The sequence below is a fragment of the Panthera tigris genome, chromosome D4, assembly GCF_018350195.1.
Source record: "Panthera tigris isolate Pti1 chromosome D4, P.tigris_Pti1_mat1.1, whole genome shotgun sequence".
NCBI classification, from domain to species: Eukaryota; Metazoa; Chordata; class Mammalia; order Carnivora; family Felidae; genus Panthera; species Panthera tigris.
Genome location: NC_056672.1, coordinates 50,728,935 through 50,754,113, shown reverse-complemented (window position 1 = coordinate 50,754,113; position 25,179 = coordinate 50,728,935). Strand labels below are relative to the sequence as shown.

At 37.0% G+C, this 25,179-nt stretch overlaps 1 protein-coding gene across 20 annotated transcripts in view; it reads left to right on the top strand.

Annotated features, from left to right (window-relative positions):
• The window catches only part of LINGO2 (leucine rich repeat and Ig domain containing 2), a 429,471-nt gene extending 407,753 nt beyond the window's left edge, over positions 1-21,718 (top strand). For all 20 annotated transcript variants that reach the window (XM_042964793.1, XM_042964791.1, XM_042964787.1 and 17 more), the window contains one exon: positions 19,079-21,718. In XM_042964793.1, coding sequence (XP_042820727.1) covers positions 19,114-20,934 — 1,821 coding nt within the window. In that variant the 5' untranslated portion in view covers positions 19,079-19,113 and the 3' untranslated portion in view covers positions 20,935-21,718. The remainder of the gene's footprint in view (positions 1-19,078) is intronic.
• Positions 21,719-25,179: the final 3,461 nt, after the last annotated feature.

Sequence of the window (25,179 nt, the reverse complement as noted above, 5' to 3'; positions counted from 1 at the left end):
AAAATCATCAAAAAGTAAAAAACAACAACAACAAACATTTTTTTTCTTTGGAGAACAGGTTGTTAAACACTTACCAGCATACCACTGGTCGTATATTACAAACCAAATACACACATTACACACATTTTTCCTGAATAGTGACTTCTAAGAAGGAAGATATTTTAAGTGGTACGTTACTAATATGGGCACATTAAGTAGAATGTTAATCACAGTATTGACTTCTTAACTTTAATCACTGAATTCTTGCCAGTAACCAAAAATGTAGATTAGACACACAGAATTTATCTCCTATCCCTTTGCTATTAAGTATCTAAATAATTATTTCTGTAGTCAACGTCCCTAAAGCTAAAACACATGATTAGGGAAAGGTGCCCCCAGGTTCTTGTTCTTAGAGTCCTAGAATGGCGATCAGAAGCTGAGATCTGTAATAACTCCTCTGGCAACAGAATGAAGAATGTGGAGTGTATCTGGAGTAGGTTTGTTAAGTTAATACCGTACTTTGCTTCTAAGTTTCTTGTCTTTGAGTGTTGTATCATTTCTTAAAATCAAGTCACATTTTGGAATTTTCTAGCTTTAAATAGGCTTGGAATTTCCCCACATAATTAGGGCAAATATGTAAATAATCTCAACCTGTTGACCCTTTCTTTCCCTAAAATGATAAGAAATTTTCTCTTTACTTACATTAGTAGTGGCTGCAGTTTCAATCTCTGAGTAAATTAAATGCATTCAATAGTATTTTAATTACCTACTCCTCGTAATTTTTTATTTTAATTCCAGTGTAATTAACAGAGTAGGATATTAATTTTAAGTGTACAATATAATGATTAAATAATTCCATATATTACTCAAGGCTCATCAAGATAAATGTACTCTTAATTCCCATCACCTATTTCACCCATTCCCCCATGCATCTCCCCTGTGGTAACCATCTGTTTGTTCTGTATAGTTAAAGTCTGGTTTTTTTTATTTCTCTGACTGGCTTAGTTCACTTAGTGCTATTAGATCTATCCATGTTCTTACCAATGGCAAGATTTCACTCTTTTTATGGCTGAATAATATTCCATTATACATATATGTATATACATATGTCTCATCTTCTTTCTCCTTCATCTATTGATGTACACTCGGGCTGCTTCCATATTTTGGCTCTTGTAAATAATGCTGCAATACACATAGGGATGCATATATCCTTTTGAATTAGTGTTTCTGTATTCTTTGAGTAAATACCCAGGAGTTCAATTACTGGATCATATGGTAGTTCTATTTTTATTTTTTTGAGGAAATTCCATACTGTCTGCCAAAGTAGCTACACCAGTTTGCATTCCCATCCATAGTGCAAGAGGGTTCCTTTTTCTCCACATCCTCCCCAACACTTGTCATTTCTTGTGTTGTTGATTTTAGCCATTCTGACAGGTGTGAGTTGGTATCTCATGGTGGTTTTCATTTGCATTTCCCTGATGATGAGTGAAGTTGAGCAACTTTTCATTATCTTTTGGCCAACTATATGTCGTCTTTGGAGAAATGTCTGTTCATGACTTTTGCCCATTTTTAATTGGATTATTTGTTTTATTGGGGTTTTGAGTTGTATAAGTTCTTTATATATTCTATATACTAACCTTTTGTTACTAACCTACTCCCTGTTAACCCCAAACTGATGGTCAAGAATTCAATTTGGTAATTAGAAAAGTGTTTTTAGATGGAACTTTTACTGCTATCATAATCCCTGAATGAAAACATGCAATACCATGTGGCAATGAATACATTTATGGTGACCAGCATTGTACGGATGGTGTTGAAGGTTTTTCAAGGGATTTCACAATTTGTAGAATTTCGTTCTACAAAACTACACTGACCCCCTACCCCCAGCACTCTAAAGCCACTGAAAAGCTTTCTCTGAAAACCTGTTTAACTCCTAATAGAAGAGTGCAGAGAATCAAAAGATCTTCCATGGCAGCTGTTTTCCTCAGTCCTGACAGAAAGGGAAAGGGACCCAGATGGGGGCATCGTTGAGGATTGTAGCTCTGGGCAGCTGCTCTCCTGAATCCCAGCACAGCTGCCTAGGACCTTCATTCATTCTCTCAGGACCAGAAAATACAAAGCCAGCTCTCTCCCTTGGGAACACCAAAAATCTCCACTTGCATGAAAAATACAGTAAAGCCTTTCATTCTTTACATTGGCCTCACTGGTTTAAAAAAAAAAAAAAAAAGATACAAGAGTGGTGGTGGTGGTGAGTCCAGTTCAAATCACAGCATTTGCTTCCTGTATAACTCAGTGTTGCCCCAGGCCAGGTACTCTGGAATAGTGACTTGTTTGTGACAAACAGAAGTTGTTGGAGGAGTTTTAGGGGGATTTTTGAGTGGATAGAGAAAGGAGGATTTGGGGTGAGGAGGGGAAACGTTCCCTTGTTAAACCTGCAGAAAGTCTTTCTTTTGTCCCAGGTTTCCCAAACGTTGCTGTTCTCTTCAGGCAATTTTATCTAATTAACATCTATTTTTCACATCTTTACACAGTAATCACTGTTCAATTACTGGAACCCAGCTGCTGATGCTAAAAAGTACTGAAAAATCAAATTCCTACAATAAATCCTTAAATGCCCTCATCATCACCTAAATGAAGACAAAGCAATTTGATTCTTCAACTGCCCCCTCTTTTACCCATGTACCTTCATTCCCTTTTTATGAATCCTTTTGTGACTTTTGTTCTGTCCCAAACCCATTACTGAAGGCCACAAGGCAAGAGTCAAAAAAAAAAAAAAGGAATAAAAAAATATGAACAGGGGTGCATAGGTGGCTCAGTTGGTTAAGGGAATGACTCTTGATTTCAGGTCATGGTCTCACAGTTTGTGAGTTCAAGCCCTGCGTGGGTCTCTGTGCTGACAGTGTTGAGCCTTCTTGGGATTCTCTCTGCCTCTCCCCGACACTCTCTCTCAAAAATAAATAAACTTAAAAAGAAAGACAAACCTGAACACGAACACAGAAGTTTCCATGTAAGGATAGTAAGGGATTTAAATATTTACATGTTCTTTGCTTTTAAGGAATCAAACTAATTTTGAAGAGCATTTTATCTAAAGTTAATATTCATGTGTGTATTCGCTCCAGAGAATTTTACCCTCCAGAGGAAAAATGTTGTCATCCGTTTGCATGTTCTTTAAGTGTTAGCTTTATAAGAGATGTGGTCATTGAAATCTTTCCCCAAAGGCATTACAAACTTGACTTATTAGATTGGTTAATAATTTTTATTTTATTAAAATTTGTTTAATGTTTATTTTTTAAGAGAGAGAAAGAGAGGATGGAAGAGGGGCAGAGAAAGAGTGAGAAACAGAATGCGAAGCAAGCTCCAGGCTCTGAGCTGTCTGCACAGAGCCTGATGCTTGGGCTTGATGCTTGCGCCCAAACCTACAAACTGTGAGATCATGACTTGAGCCAAAGTGAGACATTTAACTAAGCCACTCAGGTGCCCCCCAAATTTGGCCTTTTAAAAATTAATCACTGGGGCACTTGGGTGGCTCAGTTGGTCAAGCGTTTGACTTTGGCTCAGGTCATGATCTTGGGGTTTGTGAGTTTGAGTCCTGCGTTGGGCTCTGACAGCTCAGAGCCTGGAGTCTGCTTCAGATAGTGTCACCCTTTCTCTCTGCCCCTCTTCCACTCACTCTCTCTCTCACTCTAAAAGATAAGTATTTTTAAAAAGGCCAAATAGAATTTTTCATATACATTATGTATATTTTACAACATGTTGGCTACCTTAAATCTTTGAGTAAGAGGAGAAGGAGGGGGAGGTAGAAGGGGAGAAGGAATAAAGTAGAACAAGAAAAAAAAAGGAAAATGGAAAGAGGGATTAGAAAAGAAAGATAGTGACTTTTTATGCTATTGATGTGAAAAAATGCAGTTATGCAGTGTAGTCATAAAACTTACAGTGACACTTTGCTATTTTAAGTTAAAAACAAAGGGAGAACCAAGATTTGCTGAGGGCTTCCTACATGCCAACCATGTTGTGTGCTTCAACTCATTTAAAAACCTCAACAAATAGTTGAAAAATATGTATTATCTTTGACCTTAGGAAACAGGCTCCCTGGGTTTAAGTGCCATGATTAACAGAATTAATCAGCAGTTATAAGATCAGGCATTGGAACCTTTCTGTGCTGTTTCCATGATGTGTTTCTGTTTCCATGGCATGCCTTTATGTCTATGATTTCTTGATCATTGGTTGTGAATTCCAAGTCTTTGAGCATGAACTCAGCCCCTAATTATGAAATGGCTGATATGAAAATAGCACAGCCCATTATCCAGAATTTCTCACATTGGACTTCAAAACAATAATGGAGAGACAAAGGCAACATATTTCCTCAAGGGATAACAGAATTCATAAGCATCTCTCTTCTCACAGCAAAAACAACACAAAAATCAGTGATGTTTAGTTGGGGTTAAAATACAAACTCCTTACTATTATAGTCTTTTGGCTGTAAAGATAGCATAGCCCTCAAAAGACAGGAGAATTTTCTTGATTCTAACCCCATACCTCTTACTTGATCTTAGAGAGTTTTTTCCTAAAACTATATTAATCAAGATGAAACAAATATATTTTTCTTCAGATTTACATTGAAAGTACTCAGTTTTGAGATCAGCCTCCAGTATAAAAAATGTTACAGCAGAACCCCAGAATCCAAGGGAAACACCGACATATGGCTATGAGGAAGGAAATCTATATGCTTCCAGGATAGTGGCCATGTATCCTTCTTTGCCTTGGGCAGTGTTTTCACCTCTTACCCAGCATTATTATGAATACTGCCTCCACCCCTTTACAGAAGTGTCCCAGTTTGGGTGGTGTATTCTGTGGCCATTCTATCTATGGAAAACTTGGATCACCAGAGCAAACACAAATGTGTTTCCCACCTTGGGTTTTGCCATGCTGAGAACATGCAATATTAATACACCATTATGAGACCTTAGTAAAGCTAAAACCAGTAAGTTATATAATGAATGTTACTTATTTAATCTATAAAATATGTTGAGAAGTAACAGTTCTTTTTCCCTCTGCTATGGTGGATTCTGTGTCTTTGCAAAGATAGATGGAGGAGGTTAAGCTAGACTATGTAGTCAGTGACAGACTTGAGTTTGAATCCTAGCCCTACCACTTACTGCATGAATGGCCTTGATCTAGTTGCTCAGACTTCCCTAAGCCCCAATTGCATATTCCATTAAGGACAGAGAAATAATGGGAGGACACCTGTTGGGATGAGCACTGGGTGTTGTATGGAAACCAATTTGACAATAAATTTCATAAAAAAAAAAATAGAAAAGAAATAATACCACCTGTCACCCAGAGTTGTTGTTGTTGTTAATTTACATCCAAGTTAGTTAGCATAAGTTGAGGTTTTTTTAATTATTTTTTTAATGTTTGTTTATTTTTGAGAGAGCAAGAGACAGAGTGTGAGTGGGGGAGGGGCAGAGAGAGAGGGAGACACAGAATCTGAAGCAGGCTCTAGGCTCTGAGTCGTCAACACAGAGCCCAATGTGGGGCTTGAACCCTCGAACCACTAGATCATGACCTGAGCAGAAGTCAGATGCTTAACTGACTGAGCCACCCAGGCATCCCCAGAGTTGTTTTTAACAAAGTAACTGGGCTTTAGCGCCAGAAAGACCTCAGCTGAAATCCCACTTCTACCCCTTCTTTGCTGTATAACCTTGTACAAGAAAATTGACCTAGAACTCAGTTTCGACATCTCTATAAGATGGTAAGGAGAACAGTTGCTCTCTCAGTGGAGGTTGTCTTGAGGACTGAAGAATATAGTGCATATTCAAGTAAGCATGTCATAAATTTATTATCATTATTTTGAAATGTAAAATGGGACAGTCCTTAATAAGGCCTATAAATAAATTGTACCAGAAATTTAGTTAGTATTGACTTTTTTTTTTCTGGCCACACATTATTAGGTACTAATAGGCCTAGTTTAAATCAGTTTTCTTATCAAAATACCAAATTAAGGTTTCACTTGCTTTCAAATACTCAAGTTTTCACACAAACATAACACTAATTATACCCTTGAAGTGGCTGAACTAAAACCTCAAATGACATTGTTTTCCATAAAACAAAGTTGGAATTGCTACAATCCATTACCTTATGCAAGCTATTTTAAATGCTGAGCTCTTTCATACTTTGTTTTTGACTGTAATTTTTAGTCATGAAAATTTGGGTTTGCTGAGTCATTTATTAGTTTTCTTTCAAGACAATTTATCCAGATGAGGTTAATTAGCAGGTAATATGATTCCCTAGGACTCTAGGAAATGTTTACCAAAATACAAATCAACTGGCAAATACATACAAGCTTCCCTAATACATGTGACTATACACACACACACTTTATACAGTGTATACACACACATACTTTATACAGTATTACCATGTATAGTGTGTTTGTATGTAGTGTGTGACTATAATCTCCAAAGAGATAAATAGGTATCAACTCACATGCACACATGTGTATATGTGTACATATAAAGTTCTCATCCCTTTGTATATATTTGCAACTGAAAGAAATAAACCAAGAAATCAATTAAGATGTGATTTCTCAGTTCCCTCATAGGAAGTAACTCAAATGAAAGAAGAATATTCACTAACACTCTATCTGTACCAATTGGTGCCAAGCAGTAAGATGGAAAGCCATGCCCAGCACTGCACTGGGAGAGAGAGTGGGAGCATGGAAGGTAGAGAGTGTCCACAGAGGGCTGAGTGAGAGTTCCCATTCCAGCATCTGTCCCATGTTTGACTCCTACCGCTCTTACAGAATCCCAACACATGAAATGTCAGGAGCAAAAAGCCTGTTCCATAAGTCTTTAATGTATTTCCCCCAAAGTGTGCGATGCATTCCAATGCAATACTCTGAATTTAGATGGTACAAAACGTTTAGTAACCATGAATTAATAAGCATAAAGTTAGTGCCTTTTAACTTTACCATGCTCCTACTACAGTGAGGAGACTCAGTTTGAACACCTCTCTGAAGGAGAACAGGTCTCTGGTTCAGAACTTTGGAAAATAAGAAATTTTAGCTAGAAAATAGCCTTTTGCTTCCATTGTATGTTTTTTTAATTCTTTTCCCTTTATTAATTTCCATTCTGATTCTCTATTTCAATTATACAGTAAGGGTGCCTGAGTGGCTCAGATGGTTAAACGTCTGACTCTTGGTTTCAGCTCAGGTCATGATCTCATAGTTCGTGGGTTTGAGCCCCACAGCAGGCTCTGTGCTGGCATCAGGAAACCTGCTTGGGATTCTCTGTCTGCCCCTTCCTTGCTCGCTCGCACATTCTCTCTCTCTCTCTCAAAATTTTTAAAGAAAATTTTGTGTTGTTTATCCTATTTACTGTATAGAGTCAACAAAAGTTAAGACAATGATAACAAGAATGACATTTGGAAACTGCTACTGTTATTATCACCTATCAGCAGAGGCTTACCACCTGCTTTGCTCAAGGTACTGCGCTGAGCAAAAGAGCACTGTCCTCCACCTTTCTTCCTTCATGAGACAAATAGGCAACAAAAAGCACATGTATACATGGAAAGATCTACTCTACAGGTCGGGCTGAGGCTTGTGGATGGTTCCCTTTCCAGCATCCATGACTTTGAGTCCTTCCTTTCTCACTTACTCTCCACCTGCAGTTTGAGCGTACCATGGTTAAGAAGTGCTATTCCAAGAAGGCAAATAGGTGCAACTTCAAGAACCTAGATTCTACTAGAGCAGATGAGACATGAGCATACCTAATACATGCAGGGGAATACTAAGATACTGACAAGCACTATGATAGTCACAGTGAAAACAGAAACGGTCACCAAAATGGGACTTAAATTCTTCCCTAACTTTGGAAGGCGACCCTTTAAGTAACTAATAAAAAACATAGCAGGTCATGTCAATATATCAGTTATCCACTAGCACAGAGGTTTGCTGTGATTGAATTTCAAAAGGTTTTCATCATGTTTTTATGTTGTTTTTTTTTTTTTCAAAATTAGTGTAATATAATGGACATTGAAAACATTTGTTGAACAAGAAACAAATAGAATTGATAGATTGTGCTATGAGCAGTGGATATTCTGACACTTAACACTTTGGTGTACTTCTTTACAATCTTTCAATACCTAAGGGTATTTTTCCCTTCACTATATTCACAATAGAGATACAAATTCATATCCCACTTTGTTCAATTTACATTTTTTATGTAAAAATCTTTCAAGTTGTTAAGTATCTCCTATAACAATAGTTTTAATGCCTGCATAATAGTCAACGTGAGAAGATGAATCACAGATAATGAAATTACTTCTCCATGACTGGTCATGGTTTTATGCAATATTTGAATTTATTAAATAATGTAGTAACATGTGTCTTTGATGTTTAAAGTTATAATTTGATTCCAATTTGGGAGAATGATATTAATATCATTAATTTGTTTACTGGACAGAATTTCCTTACTAGACTACCAAATGTTTGAAAACAAGAATCCCATTTACTCATCTCTATGTCCCCAGCTCTGCCTTGCATGTAGAAGGTACCTAGTATATGTATATGGAGTTGAATTAAATATACTTTTTTCTTTGATAGTTTCCCCGCTCTTTTGCGGAGGGAATTTAAGAAATCACTTGGCAGTCATCAGTTGCTAAATGAAGGGAACCTCTACAACTATCTACTTAGACATTAAAATCTGTTATGAATGTCTTGGGATATAAAAATTACATACTCTTACATAGCCTGTTTACTGTATAGCTTTTTTGTTAAAAAACACAAAGCTGCATTTTCTCATCTAGAAAGTAGCTGGAAAAATGTTAGAAATCCTGTCACCTAGGAATCTAATAATGACTTAGTATGAATTAAGAATAGAAAAATGGGAATTTTAGATGTGATTCTGTATCTGACAAAGATGGGTACAACACTAAATGCCACAATTGAACCTTAGTGTAGCAAGATATGATTGTTTTTCTAATGTGTAAAAAAGTCAGCTGAATGCAAAATTACATCAATGATATTTTAGATAGATGATAAGGTGATTTTCCAGATGTCTAAATCTTTTCTGGAATAATTTGTAAATAAGCTAATAATAGAAGCTTTAATATATCCTTGCATACTAGATTGATAATTAAGATCAATTAATATTTTTTTGGGAAGAGAATGGCTAGCTGCTTACCAAACCGATTTGCCAGCCTCCCATGCAGTCAGATGTGCCCATGAGACTGAGTTCTGGCTAAAGAAATGTGAGCAGTAATTACAAGTGCTATTGTCAGGTCTGGCTCTCTTACCCATAATCCTCCTTCTTTCTCCATATGGAATGGAAAGGACTTCAAAGATCTCAATGAGTGTGGAGACACAAAATACACAGGCACAAGTCCCTCGGTGTTTTAATGGAGCAGAACTAATAAACTACTGGTTTAAGCCCCTGGGATTTCAGGATTTATCTGTTACAAAAGCCTGCAGAAATTTATATTTGTTCATTTCCAGAATGTTCCAGATGGGATTTAAGACAGCTATCTTGTCTGAACAGCTTTAAATAAGAAAGGAGCTAAAATGTCTAGGTGCTTTCAGCACCAACTAATTAAAACTAGGTAATCTCCAGCAAGATTCCCCTTCATTCGTGAAGACTCATACTTCAAAAAGAGTCCAGTTTTTCACAAGACAATAGATAAAAATCAAGAATTTAAAAGGGGAACTACTTAACAGAATTCTACTCCATTGGATTTTATTTTCCCAAGTAAAATTTAATAATCTTATGAAATAGAAATACTGGTCCTCTGTGGTCACTTCATAGAAAAGTGGACATTTCTTCATAGAAATGTGGACATTTCATAGAGTGGCCTGAGTGGATCTTGAGGACTGAGCAGTTAGTACAGAAAGGCAGGCAACATTTTATTTTTTTAACTCTACCTTCAGAGGGATTTAAATGACTAACCAGCAGGAATTTTTACCCTAGATTGCGGTTTCCTGAATTTTCTCATTTATGATATGAGATACCTAACCAAATCTTAACATCTACCTCAAAAGGTTAACCCAGTGCTTCCAGAAAACTTTCCCTGCAGGATGGATAGACTTTTAGTACTCCCTTCAAGTAAGAAATTTTATATGTCTAAGAGCCATCATCTGTAATATTTCCCTTTCTCCAGATAAATAACAATAATAATTCTCAAGTAAATTCTCCAAATAAAGAACAGTAATAGCCAACATGTATGGAACTCTGACATCATATGCATATGACATTCTATTCTCACAATAACGGTAGGGTAGTTACTATAATTCCCATTTTAAGGTAAGAAAACTGAGAATAAGAGATAGTTCAGACTTAAACACTTTATTTTGTGTATCTATCCTCTTAGCCATTACCTTATAATGCCATACAGATTTGAAGCACTGCATATCACATTTGTGAGGCCCTCAGCATCTTAGCCAACTACCCTTTAATAATATTAATTTCAAAGAGAGATCTCAAAGCTAGACAAAAAGCACTTTCATCTTTAAAAGGTTTAAGTAGAATGTGCATATTCTGTATGTCCAAGTATTTCTATGTAGGCCAAAAAAACTCAGAACTGTGGGAGAAGAGCAAATAATTTGCATTTCAAAGAGATGAAAATAATCACAAGAACAGAGGGCTCTCCAATTTGAGGAAAGATTAAATGGAAACTATTAATTAATGACTTAAAACAAGCTCTGCTAATTGTTTACTAGTCACTTGAATACAAAATGAACTTGTGTTTTGAAATAGATACAGTCCAGTGGAAAGTGGAATCAGAACCATGAAAAAAGACACCAAAGCATAGCCCGGAGGGAAAAATGAGGAAATTTTAAAAGGAAGCATTACTTTCTTAGTTGCTTAAATAGTTGCTATCTGAGATGAGTTGTATTTAGTCATACTATATGAGAAAGGATTAAAGGAGCACAGGATAAAAGTTAAGAGCTCTGCTATGAAGCTGAACAATTTTCATAGAAATGGTGGTGCCATTACTGATTAAGGCTATATGACCTTTGGCAAATGACTCAACCAACAAGCAGGGTAGAGACATAAGTGCTTCCAGAAGATGTGTGGAATCCTTCCTAGTCTTCCACTGTAGTTAAGGGCACATCATGACTTCTGACTTCTTCCTGAGAAATCTAGAGAATACATATTAGGCTAGACAGCCTCTTGTGGCAGAGTGGACGAAGTTGCCGCTGTATTGGGATTATCCTGCACTGACAGAGTTTTTCTGGGCAACTGAGTTTTCCCCATGCAAAATGAGAGCAATAAGCATGAGAGCACCAATACATGTCTCAGGTCCTTTCAAGAATGCCACTGGGATGTTAATGGGGCCTCAGCAAAAATTAGCTGGTGATTATTCCTAGGGACAGTGGCAGGAGTACTCCACAAGCCAGAATAGAGATTCCCTCTTCCAGATCAAGGGAAATATAGCTGAGATAGCCTGTGATCATGTGAGTCCCAAAGAGCCCCAGAATTTGCCCCATAAGAGGAACCAGTTTTCAAATATCCCAGTCTCAGAGGACACTAAGTTATTTATAAAAGCTCCAGGTAAATAAGAAGTTTCCTGATCTCTCTTGAATCAATTACAAAGGGACAATAGAAAAAAAATTCTTAATATGCTGTCTGACTACATCTGTGAGTCCTGCTTGTTCAATTTACTAGTTGTATGACCATTTTATATTAATTTCATTGCATTAAATCATATTAACAGCTATTTTTCATACAGATAGATATTTGCAATTATCATTTGGTTTCAAGCCTACATAGATAATGTGAGTTATCTAACCAACTACAGATCAAAATGCTATCTTCAGGTATTTACACAATTGGCAATCTGCATGTAATTAAGTGAGGTATCTGCAGTAGTGGGTAACTATACACCTACCTACATGAGCCACTGAGTGATTTAATCATTACATTTGTGACTTGTGTTTAAAAAATATTATTTTGTAATATAAAAAAACATGGATGCTCTCCAAATCTGGCTTTCATGTTGGCTGTTTTCACTTTCTCCTTGAATGCTTTTCAGGTTGAGCCTCGATATTGAAAGTTTCTATTTCCACCCTACAAAAATTGAGTCAAGAGAAAAAGGTAAAAATACGATGCTTTGGAGGGTAATTGGAGATCAGGTAGAAGGATAAATTTTATTATGTAGAAAGTTCAAATCCAGTGTACACAGGGGGTCCTTCAAAGAACATAGGTAACCCTCGTGAATTTCAAGACTTACACTAAAATTGATTTCTTAGTTTTCAAATGTCTTAAACAACTTTCACAGCTCTTCAGGATCTGATTTTAGCACAGACCTGAATTTCTGAATTTACAGTTCTAGACACCTTGACACTATCCCTGCAGGTGTATTTTGGACACCTTTTTCATTAAATCCTTTCTTTTTCTTCCCCACCTCCCTCAGCACCCACCTCTCTCTATTGCAAAATAGCTTTATTGGGGAAAAAAATCCTACCATTAGCGAGTGTGAACATTTAAAGAGATTTCTCTGCTCTCCATTTATTGTTTTTGTTCCCTTGTTCATCTGCCAGAAAACTAAATTAATCATAGGATTCCCAGCATAAACAATTTATCAATACCTTATCATCTATTAATCCAGCTGTTTCTTTTCTAAACTTACTTTTTAAACAACATCCAGCAACTATCACTTCTTTCCTTTACTGCTTGTTTTCTTAAATGTAGGCTGCTTAAAGCTTTCCATTTTTCCTTCTCACTGTATCATCCGTTTGAGGACCTTTTTCTCTAATATTCTCACAATCTGTACTCAGAGGAAATGCATGATTTGGCATTTTTTTTTTATTTGGCATGATTTCTCAACAAACCAAACCATTATCCCATAAAAAAATGATAATGACCACTGTTATCTATGTGCTAGGCACCTTACATGGACCATCTTTGATCCTTACACTTATTCTCCTTTATTATCACAAATTCACAGAGAAGTTGAGAATCAGAGACATCATCTTCCTACTTATGTTCAACAGCTAACAAAGGTCAAACTCAGAGTGTGATCTAGGTATTTCTGGACCCACATTTTTGCTATTTCTGTTCCTTCTTTAAGTCTACTTCCTGATGTTTTAGTTTGTGTTTCTTACATTAATAGCACAAGCTCTAAAATAAATACCCAGCACACAAAAAGTCTAAGTATGAAAATATCCAACTTTATCTACTAGGTTTAGAAAGGTATAATCAGTGTACCTGAGAGTCCCTTTGATCAGAATTAATAGAAAGGCCCTAGTCAGCTCCCTACAGATTTTAGTTCCTGCTTTATTCTTAATGAAATGAAGTTCATCTTGTCAAACCTTGGTCACAGTCAGACATGACAAGAAAGCTTTGATTGTAAGGCTTCTGCTGACAGTGAAAGCTAAGTGGAGTCAGCAGTTGGCCCTTCTGGACTAAAAGTGAACAATATTTGTGATGAGAATAATAAAACACAGCCTTCCTACACAGTTTCCAAACTACATCAAAGAATGATGAGGAGATATGGCCCCAAAGTACCTACTTCTGCCTCACTGAAAGACTGTGGTCGATCAGGAAAGGTACTCCACATCTGATGGGAGCTAGTCTGCTGCCTGCTTGCTAAGTACTTACCCACCCTTCTACTGAAACCAAAATAACCAATTTTTAAGGAAAAAATTCCAGATACTATCCATCTTATTCAAGCTCCTTTCTGATTAAATTGCAGCTATGACTGAAATTAGATACTGTCATTCCGTATGTTAGACACACTCAGCCAGATTAAGGGACGCAAACAATAAAATAAACTTTCCCTACAGCATTACTGGAACAAATCTGAAATAGAATGCCAGTTTTCTCCTTATCTAACTGGTGATATGCAGATTGGACAAACTCTGCCAAAGAAGATTAAACTCTCTAGAATTTATAAAAAAAAAAAAAAAGAAAGAAAAGAAAACCTCACTTTTAACCTTCAATTCAAAATAAACTGAGAAATACAGAGTGTGTAATCAAACTTTTATCTAGAACATAAAGAGTCCTGCAGTTGTAATAGAAAATACACTTTCCCTTTTCTACCAAAGAAATACTTTAAAAGCATTTGAAAAACATTATTTTCAAGGAGTAAAATAGTACACTGCCCAGAGAACCCACACATCTTGGCCCACTGATGGACAATTTGAGGAAACCAGGAATTCCTCATCCAGTAACTCTCCTTAAGCTTGCCATCTCAGTGGATGACACTAAGTCCTATCCAGTTGACAAAAGGCTAGAAATCATCTTGGCATCTTCTTCTCCTATATCTCTCATAGCCCATCCATAACTAAATCATTTCTAAACACATATTGAGTCTGTCCATTTACCCAAACCTATTCCTATGGCCCTAATCGAGACCACTTTTATTCTGGCTTGAATGAATTTAACAGCTTCCAGAGTTTCAACTTTTTCCCTCCTGCCTATCTATTTTTCATGCTGCAGTCAGATTAATCGTCCCCAAATATAAATCTGATCATATCACTCTTTTGCATAAAACACTTTAATGGCTTTCTGTTGCCCTCAGGATAAAGTGCACACAGCTTATCACAGTTTACAAGCCCATTCTAAATCATTCCTCTAATTACCTCTTCAGCCTCTTTTCTATTTCTCTCCTGTATTTGCTCCATCTATTGTGGATTACTTTAATTCTCCAATCACAGAGTGTTTCCACTGTGTCCATGCCATTGTACTGTTTTCTGTGCCTAGAAATCACTGTATCTCTCTCCATGAAGGATGATGTTGGAGGGGAGGGGATGGAAATGGAAATACACTGTTGCAAGGTTACCATGTATTTTGCCTAAAGCAATTTGATAACAACTCTAAATAGATTGTGATAAATTAAAGATGTGTACTGTAATCCCTAGAGCATTAAATAAAAATAATGTACATAAATATAGAGAAAGTCAAAAGAATTGAAATGTTATACTAAAAATAGATTAAGATGAGAAAGGAACAAAAAATTCAAATAGTGACCAATAGACAACAAATAGCAAAATGGCACCCGAGAATGCAATCAGAATGTAAGTGGAGAAACCAATCTAACAGAAGGCAGAGATTGCAGAGATCATGAAATTGATTCAAAAGTGAGAACTAGCCACATGCTGGCTCTAAAAGAAACTACAAAGACACAAATATGTTTAGAGTTGAAGGATGGAAAAAGATATACCATAAAAACATTAAGCTCAAGAAAGCTAGAGTGGCTATATTAATCATTCAAAATGAGTTGAAGACAATGAGTATTATCAGAAACCAAGATGGACTCTTTCTAATCATAAAAGATCTGTAAAACAATCTCAGTAAATTTCAAAAGATTGGAAGGTGCAGAGTAGTTCTCTGACCACAACAGAATTACATAAATAAAATAAAGATTCTAGAAAAGATCTACCTAAATACTTGGAATAAGCTAACTCAACCCTAAATCATCCATGGGTCAAAAAAGAAGAACAAAGTAAATTAGAAAAATATTTTCAATGAATAATTATACACACACACACACACACACACACACACACACTAAAACTTCTGAAATGCAGTTAAAGCAATGCATGGATTTATAGTTTTAAAAGCTTGTATTAGAAATGAGAAAGGTTCAAAATCAATGATCTAGGGTTCCACTCAATGAAGATAAGAAAATAAAAAGAGCAAAGTGAACCCAGATGAACCTGTACCAAACATCCATCTATGTATATTAAATTATTTCCTTATGATAGATCTTCAGAAAAAAAAAATTGTTCATCAGATCCACCCTCCACTTGAAGCATGGATATGTTTATTGGCATAGACTGTGGTGATGAATTCACGGATGTGTACTTATCTCCCAACTCATCAACTTGTATGTCTTAAATATGTCAATCTCACCTCAATAAAGTAGTTTTTAAAGATTATAAGTTAGGGGGCACCTGGGTCACTCAGTCAGTTAAGCATCCGACTTTTGATTTCAGCTAAGATCATGATCTCATGGTTCCTGAGATGGAGCCCCTCATGGGGCTGCATGCTGATAACTCAAAGCCTGCTTGGGATTCTCTCTCTCCCTCTCTTCTGCCCCTCCCCCACTTGCAGGTGAGCATGTGAGCACAAACTGTCATGCTCTCTAAATAAATGGAAAAAAAACTTTAAAAAAATCACAAGTTAGGAAAAAAAAATGGTTCAAAGGGATGAACATATGGAACTGAGATATATTTAAGTTTAATGTATCAAGTAACCTTCATCATTGTTCTCCCTGAACTTCTTGAAGGTTGTCTCAGCTTGTATTTCTTCTATCAGTTCCTTCTACTCTTGTTAATTCTGGATAAAAGGAATTACTAAACTTTGTTAATATGAAAGGTAAAAATGATATGCCCCTGTTGCTTAATTTACATTTCTTCTCTTATACCCGTGAGGTTGGTCACCTTTTCATATATTGATTAGCTGTTTTAAGTTTGTATTACATTCATTGCCTCATTTTCCATTGACATTTACCTCTTTTCCTTGATGATTAATAAGAGCTGTTTATTTAATACTATCTTTAATCCCTTATCTATTATGACTCTGTTCTCCAATTTGACAATTGCCTTTGGGTGTTGAATAGATATGCTGTTTATTCGTTTGTTATGCTATTGTTTTTTAAATACATACAATCAAATAGATCATTTTCTTTCACAGTTTCTAGCTTTATTCCTAGAAAATGCCTTTCAGCTCTATTAAAAAATTATTGAATTTCCTCCTAACACATTATTTGTTCATGCATTTTAGTTCTCAATTCATCTAGAATTTATTTTATTGGAACAAGTCGTGTAACTTTTCCCACTAAATAGCCAAACATTTATATTTTTCTCACTAAATTAACATGCCACCTTTTACCTATACTAACTTTTCAGATATACTTATATATAATTCCTTATTTTCTGTTTCATTGACTCCATTTTTGTGTATCATGCTGTTTTATTATTGTAGTTTTACAACTTATATTTAAATATCTTGTAGAGTAATTCTATTGCCATTACTATTGTTTAATTTTTTTTTTAACATTTATTTATTTTTGAGACAGAGACAGAGCATGAATGGGGGGGGGGGGGAACGGGCAGAGAGAGAGGGAGACACAGAATTGGAAGCAGGCTCCAGGCTCTGAGCCATTAGCCCAGAGTCTGACGCGGGGCTCGAACTCATGGACTGTGAGATCACGACCTGAGCTGAAGTCGGAGGCTTAACCGACTGAGCCACCCAGGCGCCCCTATTGTTTAATATTTCTAATTACTCACTTTATCTTCTTTGAAATGAACTTAAGAATATTCAAATCCAAAAATATTATCTCTGTGACATATGTATATATTGAGAACCAATGTCTTTATAATATTGAATCTATTAAAATACATAGTATATGTCTCTTTTTAGTAAGTTTTGTTTTCTCAAGACTGAATATTTGTCGCATTCTATGTATTTCTCATTAAAATTTATTCTGAGGTACTTAACTTTCTCAGAGGTGCCATGACTACTCATTTGCGACTATGTTTTCTAAATGTTTTTATTTTGTAACATGTTAATTTACTTATTCTCCTATTCTAATTATTTTTGGGTTATTTGCTTTGATTTTCAAGGTAGACATTAATTTACCAACAATGATAGTTTTACCGTTATCTTTTCCAATAATAATAATTCCTGTGTTTCTATATAATTGATGTCGTTAGCACTTTCTCAATCTTTGCCTTGTTTCTACATTTGGGAGGCATTCCTCTAGTGATCCACCATTAAGTTTGATCCTAGTTATTTTTTCACAGATACATTTATGTGGATGTAGACATAGCTTTACATGTATAACATATATGTAAACACTGTGATTGGAGAATGTACTTTTAATTGCTCTTGTACAATCTAGGAGTAAATATTAAAATTGATCAATAACTTTTTATCTACAAATATTGGTTTTCACTACTGAGACTTATAACAGAAAAGGTGTTTGTGGATGAAGTGTATGCCTCAGGATCTCATGTCGAGAAGCAAAGCTCAACAACACATCTTTTGCTCTTCACATGAACAGCGAGTTCAGTGTCTGTTAACTATCTCCAGTTAAAGCATACTCATTTCCAACATCATCTGATCCTATTTAATTGCAGTTGAACATGTTCACTGGGTTGGAATTTAATATGAAAGTTCATTTATTTTTTTTTTTCTTAAAAGTACGACTCTTTACACTCTTCACTATGTAACCCCCAATTTTTTTTTTGTTCTTTATTTGAGAGAGAGAGAGAATACATACTGGGGAGGGGCAGAAAGAGAGAAACCCAAGCATGCTCCATGCTGTCAGTTCAGAGCCCAAGGTCAGGCTCAAACTCACAATTGTGAGGTAAAGACCTGAATGGAAATCAAGAGTCAGATGCTTAAATAACTGAGCCACCCAGCTGTCCGTGTAACCCAAATTCTTAAAGAAAGCATTTTCATCATCATAGTAGCCATTATGGTGCCTTGTTTCTGCCTCTCCCCTATAATTAAAATACCAAGAATATGAAGATATGTTTAAGATCTTTCTGCTTACCTCAAAAAAGAAAACCCCTTCATAAATTAAGACGGACTGAATTCTGAAGGATGTATACCTTCTAACTGAAAGTTTTTAATAGAAAGTTTATATATGAAGCAAAGAAAGCCCCAACCTCTTATAGTGGATGTACCTTTGTTTGTACTTTGAACCTCAGAGCCTGACATTGAATGAAGCTTCTATTAGCTTCATTCTGAACAGAGGATGATATCCCAACATTAGAGACACAAACAAGGATTCAAACTGAATAGGTTTCCTCTTAACCATTGACCTCTGTTGTTGTTGTCTGCGTTCAAAATAGAGCCTTTTGTGAAATATATGCTATTGGGCCTCACAGTCTCTGCCAGTGTCTTTCTTTCATTGTCAAATACTGACATTGTCATAAGTATAGGATGCTATTAATATTATCACCCTCATTTTACAGCCAAGAAAACCAAACTACAGGGAGCAAAACAACTTACCTCATGTAGCAATAAGGGCAGCTCTCAGCTTTCAACCCACATGGGTGTGATTCCATATCCAGGGTCCATTCCATTGTACTTGCTGGATCTACCTATCCATGTCCAAACTCAACTTCTCGTGCTCCTTTCTCCTGCAGGCCCGTGACCGAGGTGTAGACTAAGAAGTGGAGTCATGCTTCACACCGCCATATCATGTTGGCAGCCATTCCTGGGTCTGGCTGTGGTGTTACTCTTCATGGGATCCACCATCGGCTGCCCTGCTCGCTGTGAGTGCTCCGCCCAGAACAAATCTGTTAGCTGCCACAGAAGGCGGCTGATCGCCATCCCAGAGGGCATTCCCATCGAGACCAAAATCTTGGACCTTAGCAAGAACAGGCTGAAAAGTGTCAACCCTGAGGAATTCATATCATATCCTCTGCTGGAGGAGATAGACTTGAGTGACAATATCATCGCCAATGTAGAGCCAGGAGCATTTAACAATCTCTTTAACCTTCGTTCCCTCCGCCTAAAAGGCAATCGCCTGAAGCTGGTCCCTTTGGGAGTATTCACGGGGCTATCCAACCTCACCAAGCTGGACATTAGTGAGAATAAGATTGTCATTTTACTGGACTACATGTTCCAAGACCTTCATAACCTGAAGTTTCTAGAAGTGGGGGACAATGATTTGGTTTACATATCACACAGGGCCTTCAGTGGGCTGCTGAGCTTGGAGCAGCTCACCCTGGAGAAATGCAACCTAACAGCAGTACCAACAGAAGCCCTCTCCCACCTCCGCAGCCTCATCAGCCTGCATCTGAAGCATCTCAATATCAACAATATGCCCGTGTATGCCTTTAAAAGATTGTTCCACCTGAAACATCTAGAGATTGACTATTGGCCTTTACTGGATATGATGCCTGCCAATAGCCTCTATGGTCTTAACCTCACATCCCTCTCCATCACCAATACCAACCTGTCCACTGTTCCCTTCCTTGCCTTTAAACACCTGGTATATCTGACCCATCTTAACCTCTCCTACAATCCCATCAGCACTATCGAAGCAGGCATGTTTTCTGACCTGATCCGCCTTCAGGAGCTCCATATTGTGGGGGCCCAGCTCCGCACCATCGAGCCTCACTCCTTCCAAGGGCTCCGCTTCCTTCGTGTGCTCAACGTGTCTCAGAACCTACTGGAAACTTTGGAAGAGAATGTCTTCTCCTCCCCTAGGGCTTTGGAGGTCCTGAGCATCAATAACAACCCGCTGGCCTGTGACTGCCGTCTCCTCTGGATCCTGCAGCGGCATCCCACTCTGCAATTTGGCGGCCAGCAGCCCATGTGTGCTGGTCCAGACACCATCCGTGAGAGATCCTTCAAGGATTTCCACAGCACTGCCCTTTCTTTTTACTTTACCTGCAAAAAACCCAAAATCCGTGAAAAGAAGTTGCAGCATCTGCTAGTGGATGAAGGGCAGACGGTCCAGCTAGAATGCAATGCTGATGGAGACCCTCAGCCTGTGATTTCCTGGGTGACCCCTCGAAGGCGTTTTATCACCACCAAGTCCAATGGAAGAGCCACCGTGTTGGGCGACGGCACCTTGGAAATCCGTTTTGCCCAGGATCAAGACAGTGGGATGTATGTTTGCATCGCTAGCAACGCCGCTGGGAACGACACCTTCACAGCCTCTTTAACGGTGAAAGGATTCACTTCAGATCGCTTCCTTTATGCCAACAGGACCCCTATGTACATGACTGACTCCAATGACACCATTTCCAATGGCACCAATGTCAATACCTTTTCCCTGGACCTTAAAACAATACTGGTATCTACAGCCATGGGCTGTTTCACATTCCTGGGAGTGGTTTTATTTTGTTTTCTCCTCCTTTTTGTGTGGAGCCGAGGGAAAGGCAAGCACAAAAACAGCATTGACCTTGAGTATGTACCCCGAAAAAACAATGGTGCTGTTGTGGAAGGGGAGGTGGCTGGACCCAGGAGGTTCAACATGAAAATGATTTGAGGGTCTACCATTCACACTATTGTTTCTGTGTCATTGTGGGTAACCAGTGAGACAGCTGGCACAGTGAATTACCAGGTTAAAAGGCAGCCAAGTACAGCTGCCCCTGTGTCAAAGCAGGGTCCATGGAACCAGGAGGACTTCTTATGGAGACTCTCCACCTACAGGCAGGCAGACATGTGTCAGAGCCCTTCACAGTGGGATACTAATTGTTTGCATTGCAAATATTGGCATTCTGGGGATCTCAGTAATGAACCTGAACCTTTGGCTCATGCTCATGGACAATTACTCAACATTTTCTACCACTGCAAAAACAAAAGAAAAAAAAATAAAAAGGAACAACCTACAATGTAGGATTTACATATTAAAAAGACACATTTGTCTAAAACATACTCTACAGAAAAATTTGTATCTCTGATTATCATTTGCTAAAGCCTTGCATCATACCATATTGTTGATTCAGCACCACAAAGAAATCAATATATTCTTTACTCTTTTTTTTTGAAACATATATGCTGTATATGTTTTAAAGCAATATGAATGAGAGGTTGTGCTTTTAGTTACTCACCATTATAGATCCAAGTGTGATTTCACCTTCCTTTACATAGAGATGACCCTGAGACTAGATCCCTGGAGTTATGGGCGGAGATATGTGGAATGAGGAGTTTGTCTGATGTAGGATGCCAAGAAATAGGACCCAAGGAAAAACTGCTCAACTCTGTTAACTTCTGTTACTATAAATAAAGGCATGTGCCTAGTTTTGATACAGAATGGAATATTTTTTATACTTGTGATATCACACTGGACCAGTTTACTGTAACAAAGCCCTTGGTTTCTCCAGAAGGTTGTGTGCCACTAGTTGTACCTGTAAAATGCAAGGTAGGTGTTAATAATGAAGATGATCCATTTAAACACAACTTGATTTTACTTTCATCAGTTGAGACTAATGGGTTAATAGGAAATCGAAGCGCATATAGTCGTTGTATATACTCATACGGTGATAATTTACCTTGTAGCTGAGATCAAGAATTCGATGTTCAAAAGCTCTCTGGATGAAAAGGAGTTTTTCTCAGATGCCAACACAAACCAGGGTGATCCAGGCATACCATGATGTTAATGCAACTGAGGATCTGTTACAATGATAGCTGTCTGAAGGCTGGATTGCTGCCAGGAAATATCTAGCTACCATTCTGATGTTTTCTATTCAACTATTTACTGTACATACAGTATTATCTTGAATGGGTAACTTCAGGGTTTTTTCCCTGCTTCCTTTATTTTGAAAATTATCTTCTGTACACAAGAAGTATTGATCTTGTTTATAGAGAGGTGAGGAAAAAAAGGTGAATTAAACAGCACTTAGTTTTTTCTCAGTGAGGAAAAACTAAGATCACTAGCCCTACAAATATGTTAAATGGTGCAGATACTTTTACCCCTCTAACCCAAGAATCTCTGTCCAATTCAGTTTGTATTAATGATTGTTACTTAAAACATAGTTTTAAAAAAAAATGGCATCCCGCCACTACCACCAATGATCTGGTTCAAATGAGCCATAATTCCATTTGGCTAAATGTTCAGTGAATGATTTTCAAGGCATATATTCATATGACCTGAGAAAGCACTGAATATAGAGTGTATTCATGAAATATCTATTTAATCAGCAAAAGATAGGAAATGTCTATACTTTCTACATTTTGAGAGGGACCTGAAAATGAGCCCCCTTTTGGACAGTGAATAGGAGCTGTCTGAGGTTTGGTTCTTGACATAACTGATTGGGGGTATGACGTTCAAAAAGCTGGCTTTTTTTTTTTTTTTTAGCATTTGAAATTTTGAGGAGCTTCAATAAAATTAAATTGAACCCAATAAAAAAGTGACAGGTCTAGAAATTGTTTTGCCAGTTGGACAGTAGCACAGTAAAACCCCTTTCTCCCTTAATAAAGGGTAGAAATGAGATAGAAAGATTGAAGAATTGCCTGTTTAAGTCATTTTTCATTTGACTTTCCTAGTGATTATCATCGATCTTTTAGAAATTCATTTTCCACTCATGGCAATTACTTTATATTATATATCCAATAATACAGATCAAGATTTTTCTGCAATTTCTATTTCTTGTGTGCAGGTGGAATTCAATCTTTCAAACTGAAAAGAGAACAAACTGGAGGGCTAGTCTTTCAAAACTTAATAGAAAATACTTCATCTTATTGTCCAACAAAAGAGAAAACACTGAGCAATTAACAAAAGGGCTTTTCGATTCTGCTATTTTCTGTTAAAAGTTAACCAAACACAGCTTAGTCAAATGAAATTGGATTAAAGTTAACCCATCCATGAAAGAATTAAAAGATTTTGTGATTATTCCATTGGAAGAAGAAAGACTGCACTTTTTCAGGGGCTTCCATACCCTGATCTGTGGAATAATATGTATTTAAGATATTAACAAGCACTGTTCCAAAAGAAATCTGATAGACTACTAAGTGGGGAAAATGCTGCATTCTTTAACCACCTCTTGAAGTTCAAAATCTACATGAGCCTAATAAATCCTCTGAAAGTCCTGTAAAAAAGAATTCTGTTTAATATTGTCTCCTTAGGGTTTCTCTAATTTACTTGAGCCTGAAGCACTTCCTTTTATGATGTAATGGTTAACATCTTGAAAAACTAGAGTTCCAGCAAACTCAGTTTGGTCAACAGTGGACTAAAGTAGTCTTCTTCTGAAGTATTCCTAAACCCACTGTTTCCAATAAGAGTAAAATTTACTACTTGAATTGGGCTCCAATAGATTACAAAAAAAATACCACCTACATTAAGTGATATGATCATAAAAATGTATTAGCCAGATATTTCTAGGAGAATCTGCTGCTTTCTGCCAGAAATATCACCTAATGGATTTACAGTTAACTTGAGGCTACTTAATTGTCTACAGTCTTCACTAGTGGAGAAGATCTTGGATTCTTTTTTACATCTGTAAAGCTCTGACCAGGGGTTCCATTAACTTGCTCTGGGGCTTAGTATGGAGTTACACAGGAGGAATTTTCCCTTATAGCTTTAAATTACATCTTTGTTAAAGCAAAGTAGGCCATAGTAGAGAGTAACAGCTCAGAGAGCACATGGGCCAAATTCTCTTCTTAGTAGTCATCTCTGACTCCTCTTCTTCCCAGAGGATTTGTCTTAAAGTATCTCAAGAAGAAATACAGTTCTTTGGCTCTGCATTTAGTTCTGAATTGAACTGCTGGGTTGGTTCAGCATTTCAGTTTTGTGTGTGTGAGTGTGTGTATCACATACATAATATATATGAAGCATTTTCAGAGAAATATTTATTTTCTCTAGGCATTAAATCTCTAGAAGAACAAATTCTCTGGCTAGAGTTCTAATAGTCTGAGAGAATTGATCTATGTTCCCAGGTGTCTGAAATGCATATCATTAGAGTAAGGTAACCCAACTGAACAATCTGACTTAGTGTGTTCCTGGTGAGGGATTTCTATTTGTCCAAATTTTCCTAGTACTCACTTTTTTAAACCTCATTTCATTTTCATTGCAGTTGTAATTATGAACCCTTCCAATAGTCTCAAAATGTAAAAATGTAAAACATAATTGCCAGACTTATACTTCCTAGTTCCTGAGGACATTTGTCAGATTTCTAGTTTTGCTCAAGCTTTCTCAGAAATTTTGCTTATCACCAACAACTCCCCCATAGTACAAAAGCATTCAGGATGTGTTCTACAGGGTTGAAGGCAGATTCTTTTTTCATTGTTCTGTCAAGTATTTTGTTCTCCTCAGTTCTCAGAGAAACCCAGAAGTTGTATAATCTTCTATGAGTATCTTTTTTAGGTTTTTATTTTTTAAGTTATCTCTGCACCCAGAATAGGGTTCAAACCTACAACCCCAAGATCAAGAGTCATGTGCTATACTGACTGAGCCAACCAGACACCCCTTCGATGACTATTTTTTAAAGGGATTATTTAAATTTCACCTGCATTGAAGCCTGACTTTTGTCACTTTCCATGACTTAAGTAGGAACAAACATATTTATATTTTAGAAAGTATGAAAGAGAGGATGTGATCTTGGAGAAGAAAAATTAAGTACAGCTCCATGTAAATGAACTCACCCTTCCAGGTTTTCCCTTCATCTCTGCGTCAAGACATTTATTTTAACTCCATGGGCTATGCTCAGAAACTGTTCAGCAACATGTAATATGTCTTCAGGCTTTTTGGAAAAGAAAAAATACATCATTTTCAGTGTAGAAAGCTAAGGCCTGA